General features: G+C 51.0%; 6 protein-coding genes across 6 annotated transcripts; 2 read left to right on the forward strand and 4 right to left on the reverse strand.

Moving 5' to 3' along the window:
• Positions 1-1,476: 1,476 nt before the first annotated feature.
• On the reverse strand, positions 1,477-3,956 carry chsD (chitin synthase D; the record flags this gene model as incomplete). The annotated part of the gene is made up of 3 exons (XM_043298587.1): positions 1,477-3,628; positions 3,687-3,853; positions 3,906-3,956. 3 exons carry the CDS (start codon positions 3,954-3,956, stop codon positions 1,477-1,479), a joined length of 2,370 nt encoding a protein of 789 aa, XP_043154522.1.
• Positions 3,957-5,251: 1,295 nt separating this feature from the next.
• Asppvi_002606 (tRNA maturation protein LHP1) lies at positions 5,252-6,509 on the forward strand (the record flags this gene model as incomplete). The annotated part of the gene is made up of 2 exons (XM_043298588.1): positions 5,252-6,333; positions 6,389-6,509. 2 exons carry the CDS (start codon positions 5,252-5,254, stop codon positions 6,507-6,509), a joined length of 1,203 nt encoding a protein of 400 aa, XP_043154523.1.
• Positions 6,510-6,763: 254 nt separating this feature from the next.
• Positions 6,764-7,182, reverse strand: Asppvi_002607 (uncharacterized protein; the record flags this gene model as incomplete). Its single annotated transcript, XM_043298589.1, has 3 exons — positions 6,764-6,830; positions 6,890-7,112; positions 7,164-7,182. 3 exons carry the CDS (start codon positions 7,180-7,182, stop codon positions 6,764-6,766), a joined length of 309 nt encoding a protein of 102 aa, XP_043154524.1.
• Positions 7,183-7,713: 531 nt separating this feature from the next.
• On the reverse strand, positions 7,714-9,826 carry Asppvi_002608 (putative RNA binding protein Ligatin/Tma64; the record flags this gene model as incomplete). The annotated part of the gene is made up of 3 exons (XM_043298590.1): positions 7,714-8,798; positions 8,855-9,713; positions 9,806-9,826. 3 exons carry the CDS (start codon positions 9,824-9,826, stop codon positions 7,714-7,716), a joined length of 1,965 nt encoding a protein of 654 aa, XP_043154525.1.
• A 980-nt stretch (positions 9,827-10,806) lies between these two features.
• Positions 10,807-11,987, reverse strand: Asppvi_002609 (lytic polysaccharide monooxygenase auxiliary activity family 9 protein; the record flags this gene model as incomplete). Its single annotated transcript, XM_043298591.1, has 2 exons — positions 10,807-11,607; positions 11,664-11,987. The coding sequence occupies 2 exons, from the start codon at positions 11,985-11,987 to the stop codon at positions 10,807-10,809; spliced, it is 1,125 nt and encodes a 374-aa protein (XP_043154526.1).
• A 5,724-nt stretch (positions 11,988-17,711) lies between these two features.
• Positions 17,712-22,044, forward strand: Asppvi_002610 (putative membrane-tethered transcription factor (SPT23); the record flags this gene model as incomplete). The annotated part of the gene is made up of 3 exons (XM_043298592.1): positions 17,712-18,425; positions 18,478-21,852; positions 21,913-22,044. 3 exons carry the CDS (start codon positions 17,712-17,714, stop codon positions 22,042-22,044), a joined length of 4,221 nt encoding a protein of 1,406 aa, XP_043154527.1.
• Between the last annotated feature and the right edge of the window lie 565 nt (positions 22,045-22,609).

Raw genomic sequence — 22,609 nt, forward strand, 5'->3', positions numbered from 1 at the left:
CCTTCTGACGATTTTGGGCATATACGATTCTGCAGTAATTGAGGATTCTGTAGTCGTAACGGGCACACAATCATCAATCTCATAAGTCTTCTTGTACTGCTCTACCTCCCAGAAATCTGACTCAGATCTGGGGCAATTACTCTTAGTTATGCCCGCTCCTGAAGCCCAAGCTGTCCTTTGTGATGCCTGTCGAACCTTCTGGCTTATGCTCGAATCTTCCCGCATCACACCGCCTTAGGGGGGGCTCCCCGGCAGTATCACTGTCCTTGGCTCACCGCTTTTGGCGGGGTTCCGCCACCTTATCGATTACCTTAAATAAGTAGTCACCTGACCAATCATCATCGATTTGACTAACAGTAAACAAAGAAGTGGGATGGGCCAAGGCAAACTGTTATTAACCATCAGGTAATGGAACTTGGCAGCGATAATTGCATGACTTGTCCATGTCCTTTTGGACGTCTCTAACCAGGCTGTCACCGGGAGAATTGCCATGAAGAAAACACACATGCGTGGCATTATGTCCGGAGGCGTTCTGCCTCTTTCTTCCTAAGATTGGGCCAAGGCACCCAAGTGTGCCCTGACGATAGTCAAGAAGCCTTGCGACACAGCCGACAAGAAGCGAAGGTCAATCCCCGCGATTAGAAACTGTCTAGCTGTCTAGCTGTTCGCACCGCGCGGTTGTTTTCGATTTGTTTACTCAGCTCGAGATAACCCCCTTAGCACGTAGCTCTCGACTGCCCATTATGTCCCGCATTGGCAGGTTTGAGCAGAGAACGGCCAGTCTCCTTCAAGACCACGGGTACGTGCAACCCGGGCAGCAATACTGGCATCAGTATGCTCAATGTAAGTCAACCTACCGTTTCAGGCAGCGGAGCGGTACCGAAGGCAAGAGATTTGTGACTTTTCTCCAGCAGGGAATCAGCGCAGTGAAAGGCTTGCCGTCAAGACCTCACCAGAAGGAACCGAGTCTACTATGATCTCTTGGACGTCCTTGTATCTCTGAATGGAAATTCGTACTTGAGGCCGTAATGTCTGAATGTTGCAATTGGCGAGGGGAGGCAGAGCTTGCAAACTTCAGACTGCCACTGCTTCAGTTACGGCTACTCTGGAAGTCGTCTCTGGCTAGTGGTTGGTAGGACTATGCTTTCTTCTTCTCGAGAAGTTATATACTCTGCGACCCAAGCAAATAAGGCAAAAAAGTTTAATCTAAAAAGAGTGTGCTGCTTTTGTTATCAAAGCGACATACATAAGGCCAGACGACAAAGCATGAAGTACAAAAAGTGTTTCTCGAAGAATTCCAAAATAAGAGGATAAGGAAGCAACAGAATCGCTCTGCAAGGGTTGACCGAATCTCTTAAAACCGTAGTGGTAGTCTCCACGCGTGGGAGCTTTTTGACTGACCATCAATGTTCATGGACCCGCTTCTCTAGGACATCTGAGCTTAGACACAGATGCCTTACGACGTGTGCAAGTGCCCTAGACCATACTTTCGGGATCTTTCTGTGCTTTGATAGGCCGTGGAATCCCTGGGAGCTTACGGCGGGGTCGCTGTACCTCTGGAGTGTTTCTTTCCATTGGACCTCTGGTTGAAGCATTGATAGGAGCAAACCGTGTTTCTTGTTCGTGTGGCGCTGGCAAGTGAAGTGGGTATATATCCTCTCCGGATGATGACTCCGTGGGCTGTGATGAGTGCGGCAAGATATGAGCTGATGGTGACAATATCCGACTCTTGTTCACCATCTCGAAAGCATCTTCTTGTGAAGAGCATGAATCAATGGTCATGATTCCGTTAGAACAAGTGCTCTGCACATGATGCAAACTCGACGTGTCCCCTGTTTGCCGATCGAAACAGGGTTTCGTATTGTCATTATCACCTGTCAGCTCTTCAACCTTAAGGGGAAGGTGGATTGAGCTCAGCGAGTCCGAGGTTATGACTGAGTCAGAGGACGGATGTGCATGGATACCTATCCGAGGCACCCCGGGAAGAGGCGTCATCAGCTCGTCCAGAGCAGCGTTGGAGTCGTTCCGGTTCGAGTAGCAACTGTCGGGGAGCTCTGGTGCAGAGAAGCGTCCTTCAATCTTCTCTGAGGGATGGATTGGAACGCTCTTCTCATCCCCCCTGGAACGGAAAGTAGTCAGATCGACGTTGAGCTCGTCGCCTTGAGCCTTAGCCTGTTCGATGGCCTCCTCAGGCGAGGTATGCTCATCGGCGGTGGCGGCATCGGCTCTCGGTCCTCCCCATGTACGTTGGCCCGCAGTGAGAATTCCATACACCATATACAGCCAGTTGAAGAAGGGATTTAGGATAAACATCAGCGGGAAAAGCCAAGCTTTGTAGCGCTTGAGCTTCGCACCCAAGTAGAACATGAGAACGTAGTTGAGTCCTAGCGATATGGCAATAAACCCCACGGGCAGGTCATTGATGCTGCTCGATGTTGTTATAAGTGAGAGTGCGATGATGAAAAACAGCAGTGCAGTTGTTCGGATGGTATTTTGCATAAAACGGACCAGGCAGAGCAGCGGGTAACGCTTCCAAAGCCGCACATCAGTCAGCATACACACTTCATTGGTTATGAAACCCAGAAACCAGCGCCGACGCTGCTTTAAAAGACTGCTGAATGTCTGCACCGCCTCGGTCTTGCAAAAAGCGCCTGCGCACATCTGGATTTGATAACGCTTCCGAGCGCCTACCATGAACAGGTGGGTGAGCCAGCGATCTTCTCCAAGATGACACTTCCCATAGTCAAAAAAGTCCTCGCATTGCTCGGCTTTGTCCGCGAAGTAGTACTTGGCCATTTTACGAAAGGCAGAAAACCGGAGCATCGTCAAAGCCCCGGGGAGGCAAGTCACAGCGCCGCAGCTAGATTCTACCGAGCGCTCGAAAAGTTGCCCATGGACGTACTCCATGTCCTGCAGAAGCGTGAGGAGCGAGCCCCGATCCGTGGTCGACGTAATGACACCTGTCATTGCCAACATGTCGTGTTTGCTCCCTGGTTTCAACTCCATATCGTACATGAAGTTTTGCAGACATACACGTTCAAGGATGCAGTCGGAGTCGATAAATAACACGAAAAGGTTGTCGTGACGCTCCAGGTAATCCGCATATACCATATCGATCAATCTGAACGTTTGCTTCTGGCAATGTCGTTTCCCCCCGTGTTTGAAACGAGACACCGTAATTCTCGCGCCCTTGTATGTCACGTCTATGCTTTGAGGATAGCTCTCCAGCGTAATTGGGATCCCAAGATGGTCAATCACCCGAAGATAGGATTCGTCAATGAGGCAGCCATCGTAAGAGAGGAACACATGGATACAGTTAGCTGGATAATCACAATCAACCACAGAATCGATTGCCCTTATTAACGTTTCAGGCGCCTCCTTATAGACTGGCATAACAACAACCGTTTTGGGAGCGGTTCGGTCATCCAATACTTGCTTGATCCGCTTGGTTCTGCCCGGCGAATGTGTCACCAGTCTGTAGACGCACAAAAGCCAAGGAATTATAAGCAACGCGGAAAACATCCCGAACGCGAACCATTGCAGTATAAGTACCATCTGAGCGGGGAAACGTTGTCTCAAATGAGCTGGGAGGGGGAGGGTCACGATCATGACAGGCAGAAAGATTCCCCTGTGTGCCAAATTAGCATGCATGATCAGTTCGATAGGCTGGTCATATTGAAACTCACCTCAGTAATGTGAAGAGGACAATCATGGTGACCGCGAGGAATTTGACACTCCAGTGATCTGCTTTTTGATAGACCTTCGCAAGGCAGTATAAGAACGCAGCAATCCAGAGGAACCATTCCAGGAATGCTGCCAGTACCATTGGCGAGACGATCGTAAGATATATTATCTAGGCTTTCGTGAGATTAAATCTAGTGCATTTAACTGATGAACAAACTCACGTCTGTAGTGGTCCACGGGTTCTGAGAAACCGAACTACTACTTTCAGCCATCACTAGATGCTGTACGTAGGTCTTCCTTCCAAAGTCCGGTTATAGCGTTGAAGAATGCAATAAAGTCAAGACGTTTGACTGGGGCTTCGATAAGCAACCACTAGCCGCTGGCTTGCTTGATCAGCTGGAGGCCTAGCTGTCCATCGATTAACGGGTCGATTGGTAGACCTTCGCTTCGATGCTGGGGCTAGTTACCTGCTCACGTTAAGATGTGCTTGGAGAGCGAATAGAGCAGGCCCGGGCCGCCAGATGATCTGCTCAAGCTGACAATAAATAACGGCGCACCGAGCAGAGCAGTCGCAGGTTGGAGAGCCCTCAGAAGATGGAGCAAGCACTACTCTTCAAACCACTCGTGTTTAATCCAAAATTGAGCAAAGTAATGATGTATTATGAATCAGACACCCGAGAGTCATGAAGTTCCTCAACATTAAAGACACTCAGGGTCGCCTGTGGCAACAGTCTCCCATGAGCCAGTACGAAATCGGTAGGGCATGTTGCTTCGATATGGAAGGCACGCTCGACGAGGCACCCTGACTTCGCGATAGAGCGTCCATGCTGGGCCTGGACCGGCGAGCGTAAAGCAGAAAAGGCAGTAGCACGGTTTGCAGACATGATCCGATGCCTTGACATCTGGAAGCAAGATTCAAGCCTTCTTGCTTTGTCGATTGTCGATAAGAATGAGTTTGGAGCCGAGATGCCCACTGGAACTCAGGTACTGTATGCATCCGTACCTTACCTATCGTCGTATCTCCAAATAGGGTTTCGTCTTTCTGCCTCGTAATTGAGGTATCCATGGAGTACCATCATCGTATCGGGACTAGGGGCCGCATCCGCCACAGTCCTCAATTCTCCATGTGGCTGAAGCTCCGCAGTGTTCAGAAAATTTCCCCCGCCGCGCATTATTATTCGCCTTAAGATTTTCTTTCTTCCGATACTCATTGTGTGCAGAAGCGTCTTCTTGAAATTTCTTCTACAGTTGCATTTTTCCCCCCTAGACTACAAGGCTTTTTGATTGGAGGTAAGGCTACTATGTTGTGCATTGCTTACGCTTCGCGCGACTCACGTGGAGTCATACCCTGGATTTGGACTACGCGGAGTTGGCTCGCATTTATCTATCGTCACCTCTGTTCAATAACTTTAAATCCATTTTTCCCTTCTTTTGTTTCGAATCCGGAAGTCGAGGATAATCGTTGTATGCTGACCTAGTCTGATCGAGTACAGGACCTGCGCGGCCCTTTTTCCCATTCTCTCTTTCCGCTGTACAGAGTCGAAGCACTCGGAATAAATTTGCAGTCATGGCCGACGAGCAGAAGGTTACCCCTGTGGCCGCCAATGCTGAGGCCGAGAAGGATGTTCAGAACGTTTTGGCTGAGCTGAAGGGCGAAACTGCCGGGGAAGCTGCCAAGCCTTCCGAGCAGGCCGCAGAAGAGAAGAAGGGGGAAGCTCCCACAGATGATGCAGAGGAGGCTCGCATTGTAGCTGCCGCTGCGAAGCTCGGCGAACAGTCGGCGAAAGCTGAGGAGCAGAAGGAGGGCAAGACCGAGGAGCGCGATACACGGGGCCGTGGAAACCGTCGCAACAACGTAAAGTTTGATCCCTCCACGCTGGAGGTCACAGACAACCACGATGAGATCCGCAAGCAGGTCGAATTCTACTTCTCTGACTCGAACCTTCCCATGGACAAGTTCCTTCTTTCCAAGGTGGGAGGAAGCAGCAACCGCCCCGTTCCCCTTGAACTCCTTCATTCTTTCAAGCGCATGCGTCGTTTCCAGCCCTTCAGCGCGATTGTTGAGGCTCTGAAGTCCTCCCAGACTCTCGAGCTGACTGATAACGATACTTGCGTGCGCCGCAAGGTGCCTCTTCCTGAATCGGTGACCGAGAGCCCCGACCCCAGCGTGGCCAAGGTTTTCGAAGACCAGGCCATGAGCCGTAGCATCTACGCCAAGGGCTTCGGAGAGGAAACTCCTACCACCCAGATTGACATTGAGGCCTTCTTCGCCCCTTACGGACCAGTCAACGCAATTCGTCTCCGCCGCACACACGATCGCATCTTCAAGGGAAGCGTTTTTGTTGAGTTCGCGACTGAGGAGAAGCAGAAGGAATTCCTTGCTCTGGATCCTAAGCCCCAGTGGAAGGGACAAGATTTGCTCATCAAGAGCAAGAAAGATTACTGTGAGGAGAAGGTTCGGGACATCGAAGCCGGCCGCGTCAAGCCCAGCCGTGGTCGTGGTGGTTTCCGTGGACGCGGCCGTGGCGGCCCCCGCGGTGGTGACAAGCGTGACAAGCGTGACTGGCGCGAGCGCCGGGCAGAAGATCAGAAGAACGGCTTTGGCAAGGCTCAGGGCGAGCAGCGCCGTGAGGTCCAGAAGGATGCTCGGTAGGTTATAGCTTCTTTCTCTTGGTCTTGCAGCATTTGACTAATCCGCTTATAGTGGCGTTCCCGTCGTGCAGAGCACCGCCGACGATGCTACATCTGGCCAGAAGCGGACCCGCGAGGACGAGCCCGCTGCCAACGGCGAGCATCCTGCCAAGAAGGTCGATGCCAAGGAGTAATGGCTTCGCCCTCTTCTGTTCAAGTTTTCCCGAGTGGTCCCACCCTTCCTTCGTCACGGAGCTAATGGATTATTCCCATTTGTTATGATACAACAAAAGCACTTGCGTCTTTTGCTGCGGGTTTCTTAATGGCGTTGGATATCATTTGTTGTCATCATTGATACTTGGAGGTTATGCTTTGCAGGATCTAGCAAATGGTCATGATAGAATTTTGGCTCTTCAGCCTCTACCCCTTGCACTTATACCCTCGTAAATCAATTCTCGAACTCCAAGTCATACGCCAGCGTATCATCGCACAACTCCTCTCTCAGCTTCGACACCCTGCAGTCCTTCATTAGCCCATTCAAACACACAAACACATGTTGGTAGTGGAAACAAACTCAAGGTGGACCGGATGTGTAGCATAAGTAGCCACAGCCTCGGGAGACTCCATCACAGCCACAAGCCCCATATCAAACCCCTTGGCACGGGGAACACTGATAGGCAACGGCTGCCCGGCCTTCATCGAAACCAAGCCGGGGATTCTACCCACCATGCTCTCCGCAACAGTGGCCCAGTTGGCGAGCTGGGCCTGGGTGACGCCTGGCTTGAGGCGGACGAGAACTGCCACTGGTCAATCATCCGCTTTTAGTCGGAGAAAGGGGTTACACGCACCGATGTGGTAGACTGGCATTTCCTCGGTTTAGACTTCTCTATCAATTTATCTATTGTCTTGATTAGTCGACCAGATCTGGGAACAGCGGGCTCTTATATAGATGGACGGAATGTTTCGTATGCTTCTCGGACCGGGAGGGGTCGGGGAATCGGGTTATCGCCGATTGGTGGAATCATTTGATTTTGGACGGCTTTGAATGATCTTCCGTTGATGGAACGGGCAATTGGTCTGTTGCAACTTGCTTGCTGCGATGCTTTGAAACTCAGATGTGAGCCTCCTTGTGCTGAAAGATTCCCGGGGTCGACTGCGGCTGCTAGAATCGGTGAACAAGTGAGCACCTCGTACAAATGGCCTGATGGAGCAATCTCACTGTCGGAATGACTATAGGGAGTTTCATGATAAGAGCCTGGAAGTCAAATCTACCGTTATGAAGGGACGTCTCTGAAGAAGATACGTGTCTAATTCTTCCGTTCAAGCCATTTGGTATACCCAAGTATTGCTCATTGCTTTATCCAATCGCTAAATACAATATGCCTTCCCTCAGAAGGTTCATTTCTTCTTCTTTGTCTTATCCACCACATCAATCCACTGCGTCTTGACACCACGTCGGAGCAGCGCTGTTTCCACAGCCTTCCTTTGGTCGCCTTGAATCAGGACCTCCATCACGCCTTTGGTGGCTCCAGTGGCCTGGGCAACGCTGGTACTGCTAGCGCATTTCTTCTGCAGTTCTTCAGCCAGCAGACTAGGGACTATACCGAAAATCTCCAAATTCCAAACTTTGGTGACAGTTTTCGAACCTGTCCTCTTCTCGAGAACAAGGTTGACCTTGGGCGTTGCACCTGCTTTCGGTTTCACATCGGACAGGGTCTGGCCCTGTTTGAGGATGACATAGTGTGGAGTTAGGAACGCCGAGTCTTCCACGATCCGCTTCAAGAGGCCATCCCGGGTCGTCATGCCACGTGCAATGGTGGTCTTGTCCTCGGCCGTGGAAGATGTGAAAATTGTGTTTGCGAGGAATGGATTGAGCGAGATGATCCGGCGGTTCTCGTTGGAGACAATGGGCGGATTTTGAGACTGAATGTATTCGTCCAAACGGTTGGATACCTCAGAATACTTGTAGTAGTTTCTTGGGTCGCCACTCGAAAGAGCTGGGAAGATTGTCGGGGTAAGCTTTCCCGTTGGCCGATAAAGAGTCTGGACAGTTATTGTCTGTCCGACGGAAGGGTCTCCCTCCGAAGTTGCAGGCATCTTGTTTCCGGAGGGGACGGGCTTTCCCGCATTCTCAACGGCGTTCTTTGATGGTAGTTTGTAAGGAACAAATTGCTCGACGCGGCGGTCGTTGAAATCCACATCGAGAATAACAGTTTCTTGTCCGCTGCGGTCCTTGGATTTGACGAGACGCTGCTTATCCAGATATTTGATGAACTTTTTGACATTCTTCCAGCTTGTCTTTTTGATCTGATAGTATTGAGCCTGCTGAGGAGAGTAAATCGGGAGGTAAGGAGTAAGCATGTTCGAGACAAGGGCGGATGGTTGTACGGGAAGGGACAGGCCATGGTTCGGTGCGGCGGGGTTGTCCTGTTTAAGCTTGTACAGAGAATAAAGGAAGGCTTTCTCAAAAGCCTCATCGATCTCTGCAGGTTGGTCAGTTTCAGAACAAAATACTGAGACGGACACTGTGGGCGCCGACCTTTTGTGGAGGGTTCTTTCGCTTCCTCAACGGGAGCACCCTCTTCGTGCTGCTGCTCAAGAGTTTCGGCTTGAGGCACCTCCGCAGCAGGTTGCGTCTGCTGATCTTTGCCCAAGGAGAGCTCATTGACTCGCTCCTCAATTTCCTCCACGTCTTCCTCGCCCGCTTCCGCATCCCACCCAGCCAGGTGTTCAGGAGCAGGTTGTCCGGGACGAGAAGACGAGCTCCAGGCCCACAGCTCATCACCTTCCCAGTGTACGCCTCGGACGGCATGTCCTTTCGTACCCTGAACCTCCCCAAGTCCCGCAATATCAATTTCGCAGACACCCACAAATAACGGGACAGTGTGTCGATCCAAACCAGCCACAGCGACAACAGCACCTTTGACCGCGCGCTCAGGGAAAGGAGGTTCATCCGCGAGTCCGGGGGTCATCAAGTCTGCGCCGCCACGGAGCTTCTGCATGACCATTTCCGGTGTGTGAAGCAAGGGCACAAGCTTGGGATTGTGCCATAATGTGTAAACCGTGGGATAGAATCGTCCATCGGCACCGAGCCCATGTTCCACCCTGAACCATAAAATGCGTTCCTCGCCCTCAGGATGTGTTCCTACGTAAACTGTGCCTTGGACCTCTCGGAGCTGGGGCCCTGCGGTGGTGCTGAACCGAGCAGAAAGCGAGTTTTCCGGGAGAAGGGAGTTTCGGATCGCTGTGATGTTTGGTGAGGTTTGGTTCGACGTGTTAGGAGTATTGGAGTCATCCTCGGCTGGTGCAGCTGACGGAATACTGATATTGTAGTCGCTGATGATTTGGTCAGCGATCTTGCGGCGGTCTGAGGATCGTAAGGGCGCAAGATTCTTGATCTACAGTTCGAGAAGTAAGTATGAAGCTATCATTCTGCGACTTGAACAGTCTGGCAGCGAGGGGAGAAATGCGGGGGAGGGGCACAACGTACAGTCGGCTTTTTCTTGAACATGGTGGTGTGAGACGGGGCCAGAAATATGATATGAGTCAGTCTCAAGCTGATTGATACTGAGAAATACAGACTGCTCACAACAGAGTCTCGTGGAAGAAGGGTAGAAAAGACGCTGGAACAAAAAGGAAAAGTTGATGTCAGTTCGGTTTTTGTCCGCAACAATAATCGGCCGCTTTTTCCCCGCTTCTGAGGTCAAGCTTGCCGTCTTTCTCTCTACGCACTGGACCAGGCATACCAGAGGTATACTCGTCTTCATTATGAAGTGACGTTTGCATATAAGTAGGACGAAGGCTTTGCACAATTCCTTACAAAATGTCCTTCCGCCGTCTCTTTGCAACATTTTCCAAACTATCACTTTCAACTCAAGATCATTCAAATGGACGCCGTCCAGGCGTATTACACTAGAGCATGTTTAACATAGCCTCGAGATCCTGGTACCTGTTAAAGGAGACGGAGATGAACTATCTGAAATGTGGCCTAGCGAGAAAATAGGGAATAGCAAGCCAAGGGCAACTTCTCCGTTTGCTACTCCATGCTTGATGTAATTGTTTTGAAAGAAGTAGATGAAGGAGAGATGTGTCAGGTAATGGAAATCATGGTTCCCTATACAGATAGAATGAAAGCTCCTTATATGTCCTGTGGAGGATGGTAGATACATTAAATAACTTACAGTGAAGATAATAATTAAAGGGACAGTGAAGGTCGTTGGGAGAACAACAAGTTAGAACATTAATGTCTAATAGATATGCTAACCAGAGTAGATTTACTTTACAAGCATTCTACTGTTAATAATACAGATGTAAAACAAGAGCAAAAAGATATCAGCGTAGAGCAAGAGCTCCAATGGTTGTGTTGCTTCTAAAGTACAAAAAGGATCCCCGATCCCATATAGGTTTGAATAAGAAAACTCGTCAGAGGTGCGACGCACAACAATTAAATGTGCAGGGAAAGGCTTATCGATTCGTTCGAAGTGCTTTGATCTAGGCAGAGAGATCACGAGCGTGCACCTTCTCGGTAATCAGCCAAGAGAAGGTCTCCTTGAGAACCTTGAGGAACTCCTCGGCGCTGAGAGAGTTGAAGTACTGGGTGAGGCTGCTGCCGCTGGGAAGAGTGGCACTGGAGGTGGAGGTGGAGGTGGAGCCGGAGCCAGAGCTGGAGCTGCCGGTAGTGGAGCTAGGGGTGGTGGTAGGAGCCTGGACGTAGCTCTGCTGGGCAGGAGTGCTGGTGACGGTGACAGCCTCGGTGGTAGTAGAGGGCTGGTAGACAGTCGCAGAGCTGGTCTGGACGGCAGTAGAGGTCTTAGTAACGGTGGCAGAAGCGGAACCAGAAGCGGAACCAGCGTTGTTGGAGCTGCCAGAAGAAGCGCCAGAATAGAGAGCAGGACCAGGAATGACATAGGAGCTCAGTGTCTGGTAGATACTGACAAGGATGCCGGGGTCAGTGTCCTTGTAGAGCGCAGTGCCAAGGGTACCAGAAGGCTTGTCGCTGCCACCACCGGTGACCTTAAGGTTGATGCACTGAGGGTAGTTCTGGGCACCGTCCTTGTTTCCAGCGGAGTGGAGGCCAATGATTTCGTGGCGCATGACGTAGTTGCCAGCAGCAATGGAGCTGGGAACCGTAACAGTCCAGCTGTTGTTGTTGGCGATTAGGTTGTCGGAGGCCCAGGTGCCAGGAACATTAGAGTCACTGATCAGACCACTCTCATCAATCTTGAAGAATTCCAGCTTGGTCTTGTCAACTGAGGCGCAATCGCCATTGCAGTTGGCCATGTAGGTAATGACCTGTACTAAGTTAATACCCTAACCAATTGTTCCATGGATATCTGACGAAGACATACCGGTCCGTGGTGAGATGAAGGCCATGTAGTCCACTGGAATTCCACCTTTCCACCGGCCTTGATGTCGGCAGAGAGGGCAGCATTCTTAGCACTCTTGTGGCAGATGATGTCGCCGCTAGAGTAGCCGCTGCCGTCGACGAAACCCAGATCGGTAGCGGTTTGAGACCAAGCGATGCTTTCAGGAGGGCTGCTCATGTAAGGGTATTGGTTGACGAGGTATCCAGTGTAGTATTTGCCATCGACAACGGCACCAGTCACGTATCCGTGACCAGCGACCAGGGCGGCCGAGCTGAGAAGAACAGCTGCAATCTTAGAGACAGACATGTTGTAGGTTTTGTAGTATTGTCCAGACGATCAACGCACAGCGTAATCTTAGTTCGAATCGAACGAGAGACGAGCGAAAGAATGACAAAGGTAGGACTTCAGTCAATGAAGCCGATAGAATAGAATGAGAGAATGGAAGGTACTGAGACCGAGAGAAAGGAATGCTGATGGGAAGAAGAACGGAAGAAAGCTGTTTTCCATTGCGACGAAGAGGGCTCTTATATCTCCAGCAAGCTTGAGGAACCTATCTGGACTCGGCTAAAGCCCCGAACAGCTATCCAAATTCAAGATGAAGCCTGTTCGATAGCGTCCATCGCAGGTATCTACTTCTTACGGTGTGGACACCACTAGATTGCTTGGTAGCGCTTATCTGATAGGTGGAGAAAACTCGAGATAGAGCCACAGAGTCAGAGATTAATGAGAACGAGTCATGACTGCGGGTGGTCGAAGAATGCGTCGGCGTTGAAGCTCCATCAGGAGGTCAATATAGCACTTACTTCCTGGTTGGGAGTAGTGGACATAGCTCTTGTGACAACCCGAGTTTCATCCTGCTTTCCTTTATATTCATTAGCTCGACGTTTCCCCACTTCGTCTCCTTTCCACCGTGCCTGGAAACCCTTATTAAATGATTTTAGAACCCGGTGGATCTGTCATATTCATCAATACGAGAATGCTTGTTGTATCGCATTAATCGCAGGCACCTCAATGGAAGATCCATTAACCCCCGACACCGGCTCAGGTGCCCATTTTCTTCCATGAACGAATCGGCTAAGCTCCGCGATCCACATGGACTTCCATTCCTCTATGCCAAGCTGACAGAGACCAGTGGAAAAAGGCAGGATGAAACAGTCAGACTGGTTCTTGTTGGTGCTTTTGCGGTCACAGGTGAGTGATGAGGGAGCCATAGACTGACGATTATTGAATCTTGTCAGACTGAATGAGCTGAGGGCTACTCACAGAATACTTTATTGCAAAATGCTCTGGCCGGGAATGATGGAATGATTCTACTTCCTACCAAGTTATGAACTGATCCGGCCAGATAGGGTTGGCCATCGCATGTATCAGATAGGCCATGTCTGGCGAACGGGGGTCATTGACGCTTGATCACTATTGTCATGGATGGGCGGTGCTTCATTTACCGGTATTTAGCCGCCAAACCCTCTATATCAGACCATACCAGCATTAGGGCCATGGCCTTGGTTATTTCCTGAAGCGCCAGTGATCGTTACTAACCACGTCACTCCTTCAGCCGAGCGCTGCAGTCTGCACTTATTGATTCAGGGGGCTAGGCTTAATATACGATGCACAGACCATTCGAAGTGAGACACCTACTTGGCCTGAAATGAGGAATTACTTATTCAGGGTCCACCGGTGCTGTGGTCTGAAACGCCCGAAATGCTTCGGGTTGCCGCTGGCTCGCTTTGCCTTCTCCTCAACTAACTGCACCCAAAAAAATCGGGTTAGGGTATTGGATTTCTGACCGAGTCTTCTCCATTCTAATTTTTATCTAGTGTCTGAGGCTCTAGGCTCTCGCTCTTTTCTCAATCATTTGTCCCCTAAGTTCCTAACGGGCAGCGCCTCGTTCAGAAGGTGGAGCCATCTTATAGCGCAAGGGATATTGCATCCTCTTCGCCAAAGTGGGTGGGGAAAGGCAGACCCTTCTCGTCAATCAAATGGAAACCACTCGCGGATTTTAGCCTGATATGTAACAGGTCTTGACGACAGTTTATCCAAGGATTCGTAGAGAAAACAACAAGAAAGGCATCTATCACTATACTCGTCGTACTGATGCAGGAAAAGAGATATTTATCTCGAAATTATTCCTATGGCCCAGGCTGTGCAGCATTCCATTGCTTAGACTGGGTTACGGGCGACAGGAACAGCATTCACAAAGACAATATCGGTCGACCCGTGGTTGTCTACTCCGTAGCAGGGATTGAAACACCGTATGCCCGAGAAGGAAGTCGATCAACTATGTCTCAGATTTTAAGAACTGATCAGATAGAGTCCACCACTGCGTCCACGCCATGAAGGATACCGAATGGGTGATCCCTCCGATAATCGATTAATCCCACAATCGCCAGACAGGCTACAACCTTCAGAAGACGAACTGAGTTCTTGGCTACAAATCTCTTGTAGCAACGCGCCTCTCGCTCTCAAGGGGCTAATATCTCCGGATTCCCAGACTGTTTCCGACGGACATATATATGACCTGGTCTGCTGAATACAGTGGCAGCAAGGATGATGAAGTCTGGAAGATTAAGGCAGTGGCCTTGCAATGACTTGGAAGTGAGTAAAACCTTTGGACCCATGCTCAACATGGTGGTATACATGCCCTGAGTCCCCAACGCTGCCGAATAGGGGTTCAGGAACAGTGGCATGGGTGATGACTCCGTTCACCGTGACGCCACCGGATATGGTGAGGAATTGACTAGGGAGATTAGCTTGAAACACAGCGATGATTCCAGGACATTGCAGGGTATGTACCTACCATGGTCGATCTCCTCATCTTGACTGAACACGTAGATGGCCAGCGGTCGAAGTAGACTATAACGCGAACGGTCCGCATCAGCTACGTCAGGTCCTTGATCAGTCCACCGAACCTGTTAATTAAGTCGGTGGCTTCTTAGATATTTGAGGGCAAATGAGACAGATGCTCTCTAGCCTACTCGGACAGCAGCGAATCTGGCGACCGTTAGGCTTTTGGAAGAGTAAACTAGTTGACTCAAGAACATACCAGTCATCTTGGCATTGGTGACGACAGAGGGTGCGACGCATCGACTTATCCAATCTTTCCTTGACTCTTCTCGAGAAGCCCTTTGAGCCGATCAAAATGTTTAGGTTGACGATGTTCGTCATGCAATCAGGTCACCATTCGTGTTGGACTCATTGTAGTAAAAGGTCATCAGCTCGATGAGTTACTTCTGCACGGAGGGATGCGCAGAAACGTGGCTGGCCGAGAGGCAAACCTGACCCCAATTGAGATATTTGAGACATGCAATATTCTTCGTGGCGTCTTCAATATCCACAGTTTTGGTGACAATCGTCGGACACTGTCCTCCTAACTCCCGCCACAGTCGGCGTGAGATGCTTTGCGACTGCTCTGGCAACATGACCGGCCATATTGACAGATCCTGTGAAGAAGATGCGATCAAGCTTGCGTTCCATCAGGTAGTCATTTCCCCGGAACCCCCAGTGACGATTCGAATGGCACTAGGATCCATGTACTTGGGGATCATAACCTACCAGGAGATTCTTACGATGTCCGTCTGAGTGGCCATGACCTCAGTAAAGGACGTCTCATATACATGGCGGTTCGCATCTTTGTTTACGGCCTTGATGGTGTGGTTCTTATTACCCTCCACAGGCCGCCAAAGCTACTTGATCTGCCCATTTCCAAGCGAGCTCCTTGGTGCGGCCGGACCGAAGGTTCCTTGCATAGTGTTGTAGGCCTCTTCGACCTCTGCTTCTGAGTTATAGGGCCCCATAGTAGTCGGGAGTACCGCGAGAAGTGTGTTCTTCTACCTCCCGAGCAGGATCATCTATTCCAGATTGCAAAGGCATGCATAGCTGACTATAGGCCCCCATGTGCCTGTTCCTGAGATCGTTGAGACGATCAGAAAAGAGGGGTTTCATTGAACCGAAGCACGGCGTCATTTAGATACCGCCAAGTAATCTTAAGATTTATTGATCGGAGGGATGGGCTGTCAAATCCTCATGCTTGTGCTTTTCTACGGGGCGTCTCTGGACCGATCCGCCTCGGCTGTGACCTCTGACCAGGATGACGATCGAGTTGGACTTTGTTTCGCTGGATTATCACATGCTGTCCAACTGAAGGACCATGGATGAGGTAGAGCATCTTAGTATGGCGGAATGATAAACGATATATGTCTTCGGATGAACTACTGTTTCGGATGTCAAGTGCTATCTCAAGCCATGAACCCCAGACTATAAGCTTGGCCGACTGGAGGGTGGATCCAATCCGGGGCTGTTATAGGAAATCCCAAATGGCAAACTGGCGAAGGGCGAATGAGTCAATAATATCCCTCATCCAAGGGATTCTGAGTCCCCATCTCACAAGGTGAAAGTCGAGTGGTATGAAGGAGAAGAACCTAGGAAATGTAGGACAATTCGAACTGCAACTCAATCGTCCTCTATCCGCCGTTCACTATATAGAAGTCATGCTTCATTGACTCGTGACACCAAAAGGCACATGGCTCCCACAGTAGTGACCAAACTTAAGCAGGTCAAACACCCCTGCCGCTGTGCGCATTTCGAATCCGAGGGCTTTCAGTGGCAAATTACCTATTCGAGGAAACCCACCCGGGGCCACGTTATCGGAGATAGCTTTCAAAACACACTGGACGATATGCTACAAGTGCAACACGGCTGGGTTGATGTTCATACTAGATATTTGCCTAGATGGCTAGGATATCACGTAGGCAATACCTACCAATCAGACTACCTTAATAATGTCGTACAATAACTGTCTTACATTCCTCGACAAGGAACAAAAGATGACCTGGTAAGGTCGCTAGCAATGCGGTTAGTGTAGATTTGTCTCTGTCATGGTCTTTCCTTGAAGCTATCCCTATGACCTTTAACGGTTGGTGCCAGACTAGATCATTGCGAGTTGCGAGGGTTTTGACGGCTCTGTTGTACCTCATCCTTAGTAATCTATGCTCTGTAGATACGCGTCGCCCAGAACGCACGGTCACTGGAGGCGACTATCTAAGAGGAATGCATGATAGACGTCCCGTGTTAACCCACTCACCGAAACCCGCTGCTGTCGATGCATACATTCAAGAAACCACATGTGGAGAAGGCACAAGATACAAGAAAGAGAAGTTATGAAGGCTTTAAAAATGAAATTATCCGTTATGAAAGCTATAGATTATTGCTCGAAAAGTTATGTACGGAGAGGTACATGTAGTGAGAAAAGACAGTCGGAGCCAAGACCAATCATAATCTGGTAGCCTAATGCCTGACCAACCCAGAATAGGATTAGCGCAGTCATAGAGTGGCGGAAGAGTCATCCATAGTTGCCTGAGTTTTCTGGCGGGCAGAGTTTTTGCCAGTTCCGAATAATACGGAAAGGAGCCAGATAGCCCCGACTACTACGACTAGGCAGAATACGCTACGGGCTCAACCAACCCCCTTTCCTCTGCGGTGAATCAGGTCCTTATCATCCACTACCTAATCTACTTGGGGGCGTTGTCTGCTTCAGTGTTGTTTCTCAGTCAGAGTGTCATTACATTGTCCTTCTCTAATCACTGTAAGAATTCTTTATAGACCATCCCCTCTCTCCAACCTCCCTTCGTCCCCCCGAGACCGGTCGCGGCTCCGGTTTTTCCCTCCCTTTTCCACACCCTCAACAAGAACCGCTCGGGTGCTATTACCGCGCCTCTGAATTCCCTACGCCGCGGCGGTCACGATCAACGTTTGAGAAGGGCATCTAGTGGCTATCTGTACAATAACGAATTTGTCGCTCCTTCCTGATCGCCATCTTGTGATTCGTTTCGATGGCTTGGAGACTGTACTGTTAGGAACTTCGATTTCCCCGAGTGAACGAGTTTTGCGGTCGGATCTTAGAGACCCTCGTGCCCTCCCTTGAAACCTCGACCTTCGAGTCTTGCACCTTGATATTGGAAGTCCCCTGCGAAGATTTGGGCATATTCAACAGTGCCCCCCTAGCTTTCCGCTCCGTGATCCTGGAACTCAATGATGGGACCTGTGGAGGCTGCCTCATCTCCCGTATTTCCCTCACTGGATCCCATTGTCGTCGATGATGAGATGGAAAATCCCTATCAAGATACCGATTTAAGCTTTCTCGACTCTACGAGACTACAGATGAACGAGGCCGCCGGCCAGGATTTCGACGATCTCTTTGCCCGTTCCCACTCCTCCCGCACGGTCACCGACTCGGAATCTGTGTGTTTGTCGCCCTCAGAACTCTCCATAAAGAGACACTTTCAGGAACACGATGCGCTGAGGCAGCCCAAGATCGTTGCTTCAGACTCCCCTGCCGAATCCCTGGATAACTCGAGTCCCAGTTCTTCGTCCGATTCTCCGCGGAATCACATTCGAAACACCTCCGTGACCTCGTCCACTTCCGTTACTCATAGCGATCACGCCAACATAATGCCATTTGGCTACGCAACTGAAGATTGGATCAACTCGGATCTCGGTTCAATGAAGGAGGAGACATCGATGTTTGGCTTTGACCCTTCCTTGCCGGCCATGGAGGGTGTTTTCCCCGTCGAAACCGATCTCGAATCCAGCAACAAGGCGATGGACGCCGCTTTCGATTTTGAAAGCGCGGCCAGTAGCCCCAGTGCCCTGAAGTCTGACTCGACCGCTCAGCCAAAAATGCAGAAGCGACTGAAGTCGCAAATGCGGGGCACGTCTCATTCCACCTCGAGGCAATCACCTTCTCCGGTATGCACCCAGACTCTCATTCTTCTCGTCCCTTTACTAATTCTCCTCGTAGCAGTTTCGCAATTCGACATCTCCCTTCACAGTGGGCAAAATGCCCGGTCAAAGCAGGTCATCCTCAAGCCAATGGCCCGGACAATCACCGTCGTCGCTTTTGGAGGAAAGTTTTGGCGGCATCAACATGAATGGCGGATCTCCACTGAACGGGAACTTCAACTTTGCGTCGAATGGGTTTCCTTTCGGCATCCACTTTGCGCCCTCCCCCCCTCAGAACAATATGAAAGCGGAAACGACTCAGCGTCATGTCCTCACCGTTCATCCCACCTCATTAAAATCCCGCGTAGAAACCCAGATTCCCATCCGTTTGACTCTCTATCCAATGCCCTCGGGTGTCAAGAAATTACGACTGCCCACCCACACCATCTCGAAGCCGAAATTCCTTGCTCCTCCGTCTGCCGATCGTTCGGCTGATACTTTGCAACTGCATACGACTCTTGTCTGTACTAGCGCGATGCAGGACCAGACGAAATTGAGAAAGGCGTTTGCACGAGCAAGGGGCGAGACGCGGTACCGTACCTCGAGCTCTAGCCCGAATGCCACGGAAGAGTTGCCAGAAGACGACAAGCCCTTGGACGGCGGGGAAGTGAAAATCTGTGCTGGATGCATACAGCGTGAACGGAAGCGCGCGTTCAGAAAGAAGCAGAGAAAGCCCGAGGAGGACGAGTTGTTTCAAAAGGACGAGGAGAAGCGAGTCATCGTCTTCAACACCAACGAGATCAAAGATTGGGCGGAGCCCTCGAAGCATGCCATGCCAGGCTACACTGATGCCCCTGCGCCAGTTATTCCCGCTGGAGCAATGCAAGTCGAGCTTCCAATGCGAATTGCATGCTACTGCAGGCACCAGAATGAAAAGCTCGGTTTCCAGGTCATTTTCACAGTCAAAGACCATATGGATAATGTCATTGCCCAGGCAATCACAAACTCCATCATGATCACGGATGATCACAAGACGCACGCTCCCCCGGCTCCTCCCGCCCCGGGCCCTTCTCCGTCTCTCCCTGACGGGACACAATTGCCCGGAGTAGGAGTCTTTCCGTCAGGCCCTCCCGTCGAAACCGCGAAGTCGTCAACCCCATCCCAGCAGTCGTTCCGATCATCCTCGACTACGGATCTGCAAGGTCTTCAGCAACGGTTCAACTCGCAGTATCAAATGCCGACAGGCTCCTTCGCTGTCGCCGCTCAGAACGGCCAGAAGAACGCCACCTCAAACTCGCAAACACCTCGTAGTCTTTCGCGACAGACTTCGCCGAACGACTTCCCAGGACCTATGACCAAGCGACGGAAACACAGCAATTCCGCCCGTCTTCCGTCCGAATTGACCATGACCAAGCTTGAGAACGGACAATCATCTGCCAGTGGGACCAATTCAGGGGTTTTAGCGAACGAAGCTCCTTTCAATGCGGCGCGTGGTTTTGCGTCCCCGGCCGAGAGGCCGTTTGTGACGTCGTCGGCCATGTCGGGTCAGTTCGCCAACGGCCCACCGACGCCCAATAGCGGAGACAACAATCCTTTCTTCAACCCCAGCGCGACCCAGACCAGCCTGGATACATTCATTCAGCAGCAGTTGATGTCGGCGCCAAACTCGGCTCAGCCTAGTCGCCCTGGAACGCCTGGTAACTCAGCCCGTCACGGTTTTCAAGATCAGTCCCTCAACCTATCATTAGGCTCAAGCACGTCCACTCCGGCTTGGCCTCCTCTCACAAACGCTGGTAACCGGCTGCCTTCTGTTATTCACAAGGTTGTTCCGGCGGAAGGCTCCATCACCGGAGGCACAGAAGTGACGCTGTTAGGCAGTGGTTTCTACCCTGGTATGGAGGTCGTCTTTGGTGATACCCTAGCCACGACGACGACGTTCTGGGGCGATAAGTGCCTGAATTGCTTGACTCCACCAGCCCTGCAGCCTGGCATGGTGGCTGTGGTGTTCAAGCATGAGCATCCGACGTTTGGTCAAATGCAGCCGGCTCCACCTCTGATGCCCAAGCAGCAGCAATTCTTCCGCTATGTTGACGACAGAGAGCTGCAGATGTATCGCCTTGCACTTGGCATTCTGGGACAGAAGCTTGGCAATCAGGCAGATGCGTTCCAGACTGCTCAACAGATCATGGGTAGCGACCCCAAGGCTGTCTTCAACCTTCAGAAAGACTTCTCCGCCGGTTCTGGCGGACATCAGCGGCAGGTCCCTGGCCTAGAGTCTCAGGGCAAACTGAGCGATCTGGACTCGAAGATGTTGACCTATCTCGAATTCATCGACCTTGACGACAACCCGCGGCCGCCGAAGTATAACTCGCGCTGCGCGACCGGGCAAACTCTGCTTCATTTCGCCTCGTCCTTGGGCTTGACTCGTTTCGTTGCCGGACTGCTCGCCCGAGGGGCGAACCCGGATGTGCAGGACAGTACCGGAAACACGCCTATGCATCTGGCCGCCTTACATGGCCATGCGCATATTGTCAACAGGCTGCGTTTGGCTGGTGCGGACGTCAACGCTCGCAGCATCAGGGGATTCACTCCGGCCGATTTAGCCACCACCCTTCCCGCCCACCAGGCGGCACTGATTCCTGCTCGGCACAACCGCTCCCGTAGCGTTGGGTCGGTAACCTCGTTGCGACGCAGGCATAGCAGTTCCGCTTCCCTTCACTCTCTCTGGGAGTCGTCCTCTGTATCAGGATCGCTCGATCCGGCGACCTACGACTCCGATGATGATGAGGATGATTCAGAGGACCAAGTGGACTTCACTATATCTCGACGGTCGAGCGTTCACCAAGATGTGCCTGGTCCGCTACCCTCGCCTGACCAGGCAACAGCGGCCCAAGAGGTACGGCCGTTCTCCCCCCCGGCAGCTCTGGTGGCTTGGCGGAACCAGCTTCAGGCTCAAATAAATCATTTCCAGCAGAGCGTCGCGAATGCCTTCCCGAATCTTCCTGCTCTGCCGCCAATGCCTGCTTTGCCCGATTACCAGGCTCATCCGATGATGCGCCGTATTACGAATCTTGTTCCTCATCGACCAACTACATCCTGGTCTTCGAAGGACGGCTGGTGGGACCTCTTGACAGGCAATTCCGCGCCCAGTGTGACTGAGCCGCCTTCTTACGAGGAGCTGTACCCAGGCCAAGATCGCCTGGACGAGGAAGAGGCATCGCAAGTGAAGAAGACGACATTGCTAAGGGCGGCAGCTGAGGCGGCCGTGGATCAGCATTTCGAGTCACAGGCCAGCACTTCTGTGGCCGAATCTAGCAAACAGGACAACGACGACATCAAAGACATTCGAATCGGCTCCAAATTGATTTCGCGCGAGCAGCAGAAGCATCTCAGAGAGCAGCAAGCTCGCAGGATGAAGGGTTTGGGTAGCGATCGGAATCTCTATTTCATTTGGGTGAGTATCCTCGTTAATCCCTTTTTCGCATGTATCTGCGCCATTACTAACTGGTCTTAGCTTCCTCTTCTGCTTCTGGTTATCTGCGCATGGATGCGAAGTTACGTTCCAGGCATCTGGCAAGGTGCGTCAGACGTCTATGGATTTGTGAAGACGCGCTATATGCGGGGCGCGCTGGACGTTGGCTCTTAGACCTTGGCGTTTTTTTTCTTCTTTGTTTCCTATCATCTTCCTCGAATCCCTTTGAGCCAGGGCGTTGTTTGCGAGCGGGCGGCACTATGGGCATGTCTTTCCTTCTTTCCTTTTCAACTTTCTTATTTTGCCGACACTTCTGCATCATGACGGGATATGACAGCTCCTCCTTTTGCCTTATTCTTCCTCAATTCTTCCTCTCTCTATACCTGACGTTGTATGTAATTTGAGCCCAATAAGATGTACAGATGTACTTTTGTATTGAGATCTTCAAGCTCCATGATATGGGACGAAAATAGACTTACGTGTGGTCAGTGTCTTCAAGGCATTATTTTATAGTTACAGCTGGCCCTGATAGAATGCTAGTTAGTGGTCCCTTCTATCATCTGAAATGCGAGGGCCATAGAGTATGTTCTCCGTATAAACAATGCCAAGAGATGTACCTATTTTGCGGAGATGCTCGACCGCCTTCCCGCCAGAGGAACAGACACCTGGAGAATTGTCTCCTGAATGAGCATACACCGGTACTAACGTACCCTTCTTGCCGCTTATTGTTGAAATTGTC

Source organism: Aspergillus pseudoviridinutans, assembly GCF_018340605.1.
Source record: "Aspergillus pseudoviridinutans IFM 55266 DNA, scaffold_2, whole genome shotgun sequence".
Taxonomy (NCBI): Eukaryota; Fungi; Ascomycota; class Eurotiomycetes; order Eurotiales; family Aspergillaceae; genus Aspergillus; species Aspergillus pseudoviridinutans.